Source organism: Drosophila hydei, unplaced genomic scaffold (genome assembly GCF_003285905.1).
Source record: "Drosophila hydei strain 15085-1641.00,03,60 unplaced genomic scaffold, DhydRS2 tig00000063-arrow-pilon, whole genome shotgun sequence".
Classification (NCBI taxonomy): domain Eukaryota; kingdom Metazoa; phylum Arthropoda; class Insecta; order Diptera; family Drosophilidae; genus Drosophila; species Drosophila hydei.
In genome coordinates this window covers 5,441,228-5,453,977 of record NW_022045657.1, presented here as the reverse complement: position 1 = coordinate 5,453,977, position 12,750 = coordinate 5,441,228, and the positions used below count along the sequence as shown (strand labels likewise).

Sequence of the window (12,750 nt, the reverse complement as noted above, 5' to 3'; positions counted from 1 at the left end):
CACAGAGAGACAGAGAGAGTGAGAGGAGAGAACTTGTCGACGCATCAATGATTCCCTGTGTACAGAGGTCTACATAACGTGCTCGTTTGCAATTAAGTGCCATGTTACATAAATGTTGCCATCCATTCGACTGGAAAATGAAAAAACTGCTATATAAAGTCAACAGAATAGAGTGTGTGGGCTTAGCTACAGATGGTTTGAGTACAGTGTACTCTATATGAAGCCCTAGCAGAGCTGTCAGGTTGGACGGGTTGGTCATTTGGTCTGTTCGAAATTGTTTTTGCCTATTATGGCCCCTAATGGAGCACATGTCCAAGCGCTGGCTTGGCACTTAGGGCCAGGCCAATTAGGCGCTGTTCGAATGAAGATTTCATACTCACGAATATGCCCCAGGGGCAAGCGATTTATTTAAATGGAACGTTTAACTCACCTGCAAAACAGAAGAAACAGAAGCAAAATTAAATAATTACATTATTAGGAAAAAATATTTCAAGCAATAATAATAAACATAAAAAATTTCAAGGTTTATAAATAAAATATGCCAAAGAATGCGGTCGCCTTTAATTAATTCATTAAGGAAAGGGGAAAGAGTTAAATATTTTCTGATTGCCAAAGAGTGAATGCCCTTACTATGCATATAGAATTATTTGAAAAATAATATTATTTATTCCGATATCTCAAACAATGAATGTGAATATGAAAGAGAAACCTAAACATTTAATTATATTTGCAAATTCTTTTTCTTATAACTTCATGTGAATATTTGATTTTTATTAGATATTACAGTACAGCTATATATACACTATACTTTATATATATATACATTTCTAGTCTTATATTTCACTTAGGTCAAAATACCCGATGAAAGTGTATGACAACGTTTGCGATTCAGGGTTTATTCGTGCTTATATTTTCAGCTCTGAATTCAGCTCGAGCACGTTGTTGAATGTCAGCTTTTTTTTAAAAATCATTCTTAAGGCTCTGTATTTTGTCCGCCTGTTGCTGATGAATCATAAACAGCTTTGGCATTCAATCATTGTATTCAAATGTTGTTCTATAAGAGGTTCGGCCAGAAATCGGTATCTCATATGTAAAATGAAATTCACAAGAGTCTCAATTAGTATGCGAATAAGAGCGACATAAATAAAGCAACATACATACATTGTACATATAAATTTGGATTCGCAGAATTAGCGCAGCGAATCTTCTCAGAGTTTTGGGTCTAAATTGCGTTTAAGGTCTGTTCTGCTGGATGACTGGCTAATGTTTTATTCAGGGTCTCTTTGATTTGCATATAAAATTGCTTGTTAGCTGCTTTCCAGTTGGGTTCCCCAAAAACTTTCACGTGCGAGAGTGAAAGGTTGAAAGCCTCAACCTCGCAGCTCAATTGATTTTGATTTTAAATTCAATATTATGTGCATAGAATTGATATAAAATGCATTCAAGACCTAAACGTAGCTAAGCAGTTGAAGTCTAAAGCATCAAAAGTAAACACGATTAACTTTGACATTTCAGTGGAAAAGTGTGTCATAAAAGTTGATCGCAGGCGGCCAACAGCCTACGCAAACACATCAAAATTGAATTTTTTAACAACTTTGAAGGTGTGAATAACGAGATTTCCCCAATGATGCCATGGAAAAAACAATGAAGCCTAATTGACGTGTTATGTGAAGCAAATAACGAAAAACTCATCTAAAATTGGAATAATACAAACGCTTAAGCTGATATAAAATGAAAATGAAGAAACCATTAAGAGTGATCAAGCGAAAAGTGCTCAAATTGGAGATGCACTCAACACAGCTCTCAGCAAGCAAACTCTATCTATGTATGTCCATTAATATCTTTTATTAGTTCCAACTAGAGTAACTGTGCATATAATTATATAATTAGAATATCGCATATCAACGGTATTATGAAACAAATATTTTTAAAATGAAATATAGGTCTATATTATATATTCATATATTGAATGTCTAATCTAATTTCATGATTGATAGCCAACAATGTTTAAAAACGATATTTTTCGATATTTTAAAATAAAAATATGGATGTAAATATAAATATCGACTCTAATTGATAAAAATATATAAATATATACACATATATTTTTGGTATACAAATATATAAATGATTTTTTTTTTAATTTTGCGCTTAGTAAAAGAAAGTGCAAATCTAATGACATTATGATATATTAAGAATATAATATTTATAATTATAAACATTTTTTTTAATGTTTTAAGTAGCCCCTACTATTATTATGAACTACTAAATGTTCTTAATTTGTCTTTCTCTAGCTCAATAGTGCTCAGTTCCTAAGCTTAAGGCAAACAGCTTGTAAATTAATAAAAGTATGTTTGTATGTAAATTCTGTTATAAAACATCTAATTCTCAGTTGCACACAGCTGTGTGTCTATTTACTAATTTATCAATTTATGTATTTTTATTTAATAAAATAAAACTCTTATCAATTTAAATATGAATTGTATAACAAGATCTAAGCTCGCCTTGCCAGACTCTTGTTTTAAAACTTTCATAGTCTCAATATTCATATGCTTAAAGAGTATATGACACTTCAAATTGAACTTAAGTTGGAATAGCTCAGACCTTTTCTACAATAACTGTGCCACTTAAATACAATAGAGTTCAATTAAGTTTTTTGTTATAATTTTTGCTGGAAATGAAATTTCTTTTCACTGAGTAAACAGTCAACACAATGGCAGCTACGCATCGTCTGCCAATTGCTGTTTACGTTGGACAGTAAAGTGGAAAAATAAATGTAATCAAAGCACGCAAAAAAAATTATAATTAAAAAACCCCGCGACGACAAAGAATGAAATTTGAGTAAATTAAAAAAAAATCAAAACAAAAGCAAAGAAAATATTGCATAAAAACTTTGAATCATGCAGAAGCGTCATTTAATGAATGCAAATGAATAAAAAGTGAGTAGTTAAAGCAGAAGACGTCAATGCGCTGCCAGGTGATTGGATGCCATAAAAAAATAAGAACTCTGGTATGTTCTGATGGTTCTGCTTGATTTGATGCGAACTGGTAGCACTTCAAAGTGATATGAGAATTTTGTGAATTGTTATGCAAATATTTGTGGACGTTACGCAGAAACCTGTTTCTGCATCGGATGAATCAATTGTCTGGAATTTGCGGCTTTATTAACTGGGTGCGGCAAGCCTATGCATATATGTATGTTATTCATATGTGGATGCAGGTTGGAGTCGTTGCTATCTCAGAGATACACATGACTTCGACAATGCTGCAGCTCATTTCCTAATCAATTGCACACAAAATATGTCGTTGTTGTTGTTGGCTAAAATGCGTTGTTTGTTGTTGGTGTTTATCTATCTTTATGTGTCCGCTGTGCTAGTAACTCGGTTTGCCTGTTGGTGTTTGTCGGTGATTTCGTAAGCAAACGAGTCTTGCTTTTTGGCAGCTCAGTAGTCACACTAAAATTCCATACCATACGTCGACCACATTTTTCCTTGCCAGTAGAAACAAGAAGAAGACCTTAAAAGCTGCATCTTAACGAACATTGAATACTCTTCTTATGCCAGCTATAAAATATATAGTTAAGCCAGCTTAACATTGAGTGCCGAGACCAAGATTGCTCTCATTTGATTATTCAAGGTCCTGCCTATTAAACTCTAATTTAGATATATATATTCTTATCAATCTCTCTGCTAAACTATTGCAAATCAAGTGCAAGCAAATGCAGCTCAAGCGTATTTTACACCAAGTCGTATCTTGCATCTTGTCGCTTGTTAATGCAGCTAAACTATGCAAGCAGCAGTTGAAAACTGGCTAAATGGAGCACAGCTCAGTTCAGTTGAGTTTTGCTTTTGTTTTTACCGTTTAGTAAGGCCCAGTTTCTATTTGAGTTTCAGTTTCAGTTTCAGTTACGTTTCCAGTTAGAGTTAATCAAGATTGTCGCTTTAGATTTCGATTTCCATTTCAAAATGTTAATAAATCGTTGTTAATAAGCTCGTTTCAGTAAATACTTATTGTGTGAATATTTGTGAATGGCGGCTTGCTAAAGTGTCTTTCAGGCCTGAGAAGTGGTACAAGTCAAACGACATTTTTCCTCAGCAACAGGCTTGAAGGTGAAATCATATCTATATCAACTGTTTATTGTTTATTTTTAATGCAGTTGCTTTAAGCTATTTATAGGCATATGTTTTTTTTTTTCAAATAAAATACTATTGTTATTGAGCGTAACACTATATTTCTTGAGTAGAAGATGTAAGAAACAAGCTCTTTAGCATATATTGAAATATTTTCCAGGTTTTGCTATATATATATATGTATATATATTTGTTAAACAAATCTTATATATTTTATATAATAAATTTATTTTTTTATTATAATATGATTTGTAGTATATTTAATTTTATTATATTTTAAAAGTTGATAAATTTAAAATGAAAATTTAATTTAAATTTTTTGTAGTTTTTCTCAGCTGAAAACTTTTGAAATCACAAACTCATGATTTCTTTCCGTTTAAACTTTGATTCATATCAAAAAGTTAATCAACGTTTTTTTGTTTGTTTTATATAACAATTTTATAAAACTCCATTAACAATAGGAGACTTAATTGCGCTACAGAAAAATATACCATTAAAGGGTAAAGAGAAAAAGCAATTTGTGTTCACGTGACTAACTAACTCAGTAGCTAAATTAACAATTTTATAGCTCAATCGAGGCGCTGGCAAGGGGTTTGAAAGCATGCCAAACAATTATGAAGATTATAACATGGCAACCGGCTGGGGTCGGGCGCCCTTTCATGGCCAAGCCCAATCAGTACGGCTTGAATGGAGCTTGGAAAGGGCTGAGTTCATAGAGGGTTTGGGACTTCAATTGTTTGATCGTTGCAGTTGCAGCCAGGCCTGTTAGATAACTTTCGAATCGAGAGCCGTGCCAGCTGCAAAATACTGGTGTTAAATTACGAATATAAATCAATGTGCCCAAACGAACTTGTGAGCACCGCAGAACAGCAACAACAAACACCCGCATCTCTGTGCTCAGAGAGCCCAAAATCCACTCAAACGGCAGCCGGAGAGGGGGAGTCTCCAAAGAGCGGTTGGAGCAAAGGGCGAGCCGCCAGAGAGTCGAGCCTGAGGCCGGTTTAAAAAGATCGTTTATACCCTGGAAAACCAGTTGAACAACTTGACTTGATTCTTAAGACTTTTTCTTTCTTTCAAAGTGAGTTGGTTTCTCTTCTATTTATCTTTTCTTTTATTTTTTCGCTGCTCTCTCAAACCTTTTATCTTTGAGTGCAACTCAACTTGGCTCCAGCCAAAGAGACTGCTCAATGTGTTGTTTTTTCTTCTTTTTTTAGAGTGACATTAAAACACACAATTCGTGTTTGTGTGTTATATTTGTGTGTCTGTAGCTGCTCCTCGAGCGGATCGAACCTTCTTTTATGGCTTGTAGCATGTGAAACCAGTTTCTTTATGTGTAGAGATTCTTTATGGGGGACTCTGCGCTTGTATTTGCCTTAAATTGTTGCTTTATCTCGGTTTCTTTCTTTCGTTTTTTTTTTGTTGGCTGCCTCAACTGCTCTTCCAGAAATCGGTTTAAAGGATTTGTGTGGCGCATTTGTGCGCATAAATTGCAGCTTAAGGTGCTTCAAAATGTCTTCATAAATATGGCAAAATATATATAAGCCTAACAATGACAGACACATAATCGATGGCATGATCTAGTCGCAGGAAAATCATTTCTGCACTATTTGTGGATTCTAGATAGTTAAAAATACATTTTATCTGTAAGATTTGTGCACATATATGAGATGAAATTTACACATATTAAATGAGGCTTTAGCTTTCTGGCGTTCTGAGTTCGTACTAAAATATATATAATAATACACTTAATAAAAAAGCTAATTAATGAATAAATGGTCGAATGCTTGCATCTTTAGCTAAAGCCAAAACTATTTTGTAAAAAAAAACAAATCGCCTAGCTTTTATAATTTGTTTCAAAATAAATTCATATTATCTAACACTCTTTATGAAATTTTAGTTTTAAGTTCATAAATAAACTAGATTTATGATTTTATATTTAAAAGCAAATTTAACATGCTCTCTAACTTCGGGGTTTATGGACGCTAAATCCTATCATAATTATTTTGTTTTGAAATATTTCTTAATACCCATAAAATATTTAAAAGTGACCATAAAAATCGTCTTGGAATGTGCTGATGATCACAGAATTTATAGCCATTATATTATTAGCCATATGAATTATTTAAAATGTGACATAAGGATTGTTGTTGTTCTTTTTTATCGATAAAGTGGCGCTCGAGTCGAGTTAGCGATAAAAAGTGAATGCCAGCTTTAGAACCAAGTTTGTTCAGGCAATGTCAAGTTTCTCTAGTTAAAAGTGTCTGCAGGGGAGCTATTGCTCTACGTACTGGACAAACCAGATTTTTTCTTTCAACAAGCTGTATTTATGTAAGCAATTGTCTATAGTTAAGAATCTTTGCTATCGAATATTGTGTAAACGAGAACTTAAGCAATGACTTAAGACCATTTCAATTTGTTGGAGCTGCAAGAAACACAGCACAAATATGAGTCAGAAAGTAGTTTATTGTTTTTGTATAGTTGAAGTATTTGATTTAATTAGACTTCAGATAAGAGTATAATTACTAGTTAAACTGATCTTTGAGTCTCACTCACAGTCGTTTACCTGTCTAGTTGGGGACTTACAAAGGCGAGTCTGACTTATCTTTCGCTATAAAATTCTGTGAGAGTTATTTTGAGTACTTTCGTCCGTTAAAAACTATAAGTTAATAAATATGTATGCTTTCCCATCATTTGTGCTGCTTCATTAGCATTGACAGCAGACTTTTCTCTATTGATCTCAAGATCGTAGCTGATTATTATTAGCCATATATTTGGGAAACGTCAACGCCAAAAAGTTTCACTTTCACAAGTTTATTGAGTTTATTGGCACAAGTTGCAGTTACTCGACAGCCAAGTTGTGGGTCAGGGTAATAGGAGGGCATGTGGAGAGGTCTCGGCTACAGTGGCTGGCTGACAGGTCCATGTAATTCGCGAGTCGTAACGCCAAAAAGTTTTTAATGACAGTCCAGCTGCACATGCGCCTAGTTGCAATGACTTTTTATATAATTTTAGTGTTTTTTTGCGCTTTTTTGGTTTTCCATGTGCTGAGCATATTTGTTAAATTATACACTTTATGTTAATTGGCAGCGCTCCAAAGTGGCTGCTTTTCATTTTCTTTTTTTATGGGGTTTCGTGCTTGTTTACGATGTTATCAGTGAAATTGTGATTGATGCCTGTGGAAGGCCTGGCTAAGAGACAGCCAGAGTGAGAGAGAGCGAAAGAGCTCTTCACATTGCGAGGTTATCAAACCTTTGGCATCGCATTCGAAATTGTCTCTGTTTTGATAGTTTCATATCGAGGCTGGCGCCCAATCAAATCAAATCTTGGGGCTGTGCCATTTGTCGAAACAAACTCAACAATTTGTCGCATTAAATTCAATTAGTGATTTTCATGTGGTTTTCGTGCCTCTTTGCCAACCTTTATGGCTTTAAGCAGCTACCATAAAAGTCGTTTTTGCTGCCTGTGTTTTTTGTTTCTCCCATTGAAGTTTCACTTAACTGCAAACAGCTGCAAAATGCAACTTGACATTTTTGTCATGCAACGCGTGTCGATGTTGGTATTTATCTTCCTCTTCTTCGTCTTCTTGAATATTTTTTCCATATAAGCAACACTTAATTAAGAGGTGAGAGTATTGCCATACAAATAAAATCGTTAATATTCCAGAAGTTATTTAATTAGCTTTACCAATTAAATAAAATTATGCTGATAATCAACTCCTTTTTATCAAGTTTTTTTATCCTTTTTTTATCAAGTTTAAAATCATAATTTAGAGAGCTTATCTTGACTACTCGGTTCAAGCATTGAAGCAAAATTACATTATAAGATTTAATAAATTTAAATGTTTTTCTTTGTTCAGTAATAAATATAGTTAAATGTTTATGTTAACATAATAACCATGCCTATTGACATTCGATTTGTTTTTGACATTTTATATATGGAGTTTGAGAAAAAATAATATTAATGTAATTAATATATGAAATCAGTGTTAAAAGGATAATTTAGTAATTTAATATTTAAAACTTAAATAAAATAAAAAATAAGAAACTTAAATTTGTTGAATTTGAAAATTTGAACAAATCCGTTTTTAAACAAAATCGCTCTTTTTACTATTTTAAAATTAATTTAGTTAATTATAAAAACTGTTTTGATTGTTTATTTAACATTTAAACATATATGATAAGAGCTGTATTTATAGCTGTATTCTCTACAGAAACCTAATATTGGTTTAACTAAGAAAGCAATTTTTTACTCTAAAAATTTTGAAAAAGACGAAATACATTTTTCAAAATATTTCGTAAATATTGCAATTTCAGTAAGTTCAAGAATTTTTCCAGTAAATATTACAATTTAATTAAATAAATGTTCAATAAATATTTCAAAAATACTAAAATTTCATTATTTATATGTAATTTATGTAAATATTTCAATTTCATTTAAAAAATGCTTAATAACAATTCTTTATCGCTTGCAAGAATAAATTGTAAAGAAAGGCTTTTCAGAGTTTCATTCATAAATCTATCGTTCGCCTTTGCTAAGCAGTGTATTTGCCCCCAAACAATTGTGGAGTTCATCAGATTCAATTTGGCTGTTTCAGCTTTCTTACAAGTTGCCAATCGACACTCTCTTTGCAGCAATAATTATCGTATTTACCTGTTGCAACAATGATTCATGTCGATAATGATTGTTTGGCAGAACGTGCTGATTGCCCGTTGCCGTTCCGACGATATCCATGTTAACAGCAGCAACAGCCGAAAATACTGTGAGTGAGTGTGGTTGGGGCTTTTTTCCTTTATGTTGTGTGTGTGTGCGTGTGTGTTGCTTAGTGTGGCAATAACATGTTGCACAAACTAAATGCAGGCGTTGCGCATGCGCCGTTCAATTTACACAAAACCAAAAAATGCACAACAATTTCCCAATAACTTAGCAATTATGTGTGTGTGTGTCATAAAACTTTTGTTTAATTAGTTAAGCAATTCTCTTTTTTCTTTTTGTTTAATATTAAATATGCACATTTCTTAGCTTTATGCACTTTTGCATAAATTTGCTTGCACTTCGTTGGGCCAAGGGGCGGGCGGCGCGACGGTTGGCGTTTGGCAGGTCGCTAGACACGCGCGCGACAAACAATTTGGACACGAAATAACACACCGCAACAACAATTGCTAACGGGGCACGTTCGCCAATGACCCAGTGCGTGCGAGGGAGATGGCAGACGGGCGGGCGAGCTGCTGTTAGGCTGGAAAAGTACAGGCGCCGCCGCAATGCAGCGAAAAATCAAAGCGCACGACGACGACGACGGCTAGATCTCGGAGCCAACAAAAAAATATTAAACGAAACACGGGCTAACAGCGACAGCAGCGAATTTCATCCGTTAATCGCGTCCATTCGCCAGCAAACGTTGTCGACTTTTGAAATGGACGCCGAGCGCTCAAGAAAGCAAAAGCCGCCGTCGCCGAACGTCGTACGTGGAAAACGTAAAATGTGCTCAAAAATACCCAACACACACACACACACCTACACACGTATGTATGGGCGCAGGTAAGCAGCGCGCACCTTTTACACATACACACACACTCTCAGGCACACAGACACATGTGTCAGGTAGACGACGGACAAAACTTGTTGCTGGCAACATGCGCGCGATGCTGGCAAAAATGTTGCCGAGCAACTTTTTGAAACATGGGCCAAACGGAGACCCGGTTTGGCGGCCCTCACAATATGCACACACAGATATACTCACATATACCTAATGTATGTGTGTATGCTGCCTTTGTAGAGTTTGGCGCTGAGCGACAAAGCAACAGTAACCAAATGGGCAGCACTGGCAACGAGTTTTGATTTTGATTCATGTTGTTGTTGCTGTTGTTGTCCTGGCAGCAGGAGCTAGTTGAAGGAGTGTTTGTTGTTGCCTCTCTGTGGCGTGTTCAAGTTTGCAATCAAAGATAAAAGAAAAACTTGCCAGCATAAGCAGTGTGAATTGGTATTTATAGGAATGTGGCTCCCTTTGTTGCTCGCTTGCCATTGCTGCGGCTGCTGCTGCTGCTGCTGTTGTGCATTTGCAATGAGCAACTGCAACAGCAACATGCCTAACAGTTGGCTATAGCCACTGCAATGCATTGCCATGAGTCCATGAGTCAGTCAGTGCGGCTGGTCAAGTGGTTGCGGCCCGCAAGGGCGTTAAATGCTCAACGTCCACGTCACATAACCTATCGCAATTGAATTTGCTGTGCGCCAGCGACAATACTTTAGATACTTTAAGTGCCTGAGATAGCAGCACAGTTTTCACTCGTAATTAACGACTGCGCAGCATAAAATATTGGGATTCAACTCTGTTCTAGAAATTTGACTGATAAATTCATTATTTTCATTGTCCATTTTAGAGTTTGGCAGAGTTAAAAGTCAGCTGAGCTGCTAATCAAATATAGAAATATATATATATATTTATTTATGCCTATGCACCTATAAGCATCAGTGTCCGCTTCTTTAATAGCAAAGCATTTCTATAAGCTCAACAAGTCAGCAACGAATCGAGTCCGCAAACTATTTAGAAGTGAACGCACGGACTTGGCCTAGCCCAATAGCCAGACGCATTGTTGTTAAGACATTTGAAATGCTTCACGCAATCGCCTGCAGCGTGATTGGACAGCAAAGCCAACATCTAACAAAACTTTTCCATGGATTGTCAATGGTTTTAGCCTTAGCTCTGGCTGTTTACGCATTGCAATTGATTTCTTCTCTTCTGCTCCTTTCTCCTCATTAATTAACGGAATTTTCAATTAAAATCTGCGCTGTTATCGGAGACTTGAATCGAAGTTATCTAAAAATGGAGTAGTCAAACTTAATTTTATATAGCACGTATATTATACTAAGTACCTTATTTACGGCCAATGCCAAATGCTTTATGCGACCTAATGCACTTTTTCTGTACTGAGCAACAATTGTTTTATCTACTTTTTATGATTGCCCACAACAACAACAACAGCAGCAACAGCAGCAGCAATGAGCACGTGCAACATTTCAAACTGGCGGCAATTCGTTTTTGACACAATTATTGCCTAAATGGGCGGTGGGCAGGGGATTTACGATATGACAGAGTCTGAGCCAGCTGCCTAATGGTCATTAGACCACAAGTTTCTGGGGCCTTTGGGCCGCTTGGGTAATTTGATTTGTACACGAACATTGCCTAGCTTTCAGCTTTATGAGCCACGCCGCTTTTATATACCCTTTCAGCGAGCTACTCTAATAAAGACATTGAGAGTGTAACACATAGAGCAGGAATATATATACAATAAAGTGGAATAATAAACAGGGAAGATCGGCATTAGGCATTAAAGATTGCTGCCATATATACTATATATCTATAGTTGATCAGAAATAATATTTTGAAAATATAGTTTTAAGCAAACAAAGCTTTAAACTCTGTGCGACAATGTTACTATATTACATGACTAATACACGATCAACAATAGAGCTGATGTGTAAAAGGGTATTTAGAGTTTGTCTTGTCAGAGTGTGCTATACTATTTTAGCTTTAGGAGTGCCCAAGTAAATATTGGTATATATGATTAGTGAATTATAGTTTAAAATGCATTGCTCACAATTTGTCATACAAAATTCTTAAGCCACTTGAAAATTACAAATTGCAATTCATTCTAAAAATAAAGCGTGCCTAACTCAACACGACTCAAATTATTTTACATTTTAAAATTATATTTTTATATTTTACATTTTAAAATTTTATATTTATTTTATATATTTAACAACTATTTTTTTTAACAAAAACCTTTATTCATTGTATTATCAATAAATAAAAAAAATATAAAATTAAAAATTTTTTAATATTTAATTAAAAAATTTGTTTCCAAATTCCAGCTGCAATTTCTGAAGTTCTTCACAATCGTCTTCAGCTGCACAGCTCAGTCTCAACTGAGACCCAATATAAAATTTCAATTATGTGTTACTCTGTATGTTATTTCACTGATTGATCCAAAAAAACAGGAATTCTTGACTTGCATTCAGAATAAGCAGCCGCAAGACCTCGAAAAAAAACACATTTTGTATCTGAAGAAGAAAAAAAGCGCTGCAGATTTTTCGTTGGCACGTGACTACGTGCAAATACAACAAAATATGGCAAGCTGAGCAGAAGAATCAAGCAAAATGTATGGTGCTTGACTAGAAGATACCCCGTGCTGACTATAAACTGTATGGATGCTATGATCATTTTTTCTGAATTATGTTAAGAAAAACAGAAAGAGTAAATCGATAGTTATCGATTACGACGAACAATGATTTAAAATTAAGAAATCTAATGGAATATAAACAGACAGAGTGATGCTTCATGCTATCGACAATACTCTCCTCATCTCCAATATATAATACCCAATAACACTGTGTACAGGGTATTAGAAATGCTGTGCAATTCAGTTAACAACTTTTTGCTCTCGCCAGTCGTTCGGCTCCCCACTGCAAAATGGCATAACACATGCCAGCGTGGATTTGCCCTGCGTGTTTATTCAATTTACGACCAACTGCAGCGCAGAGGTGTTCACTCCTGCCCAGCGCAAGGCAACGCAGCGCAACTGCATTGCGAGTTTTGCATAAAACAGGGAAAACTGTCGTTGTC

General features: G+C 35.1%; 1 protein-coding gene across 12 annotated transcripts in view; it reads right to left on the bottom strand.

Annotated features, from left to right (window-relative positions):
- The window catches only part of LOC111601416 (tight junction protein ZO-1), a 103,611-nt gene that overhangs the window by 27,156 nt on the left and 63,705 nt on the right, over nt 1–12,750 (bottom strand). For 2 of the 12 annotated variants that reach the window (XM_023317983.2, XM_023317992.2), the window contains exon 1: nt 8,781–8,876. The exons of the other annotated variants lie outside the window; for them this stretch is intronic. In XM_023317983.2, coding sequence (XP_023173751.2) covers nt 8,781–8,861 — 81 coding nt within the window. In that variant the 5' untranslated portion in view covers nt 8,862–8,876. Of the gene's footprint in view, nt 1–8,780; nt 8,877–12,750 lie in introns of those variants that run through there. 12 annotated transcript variants of the gene reach the window in all.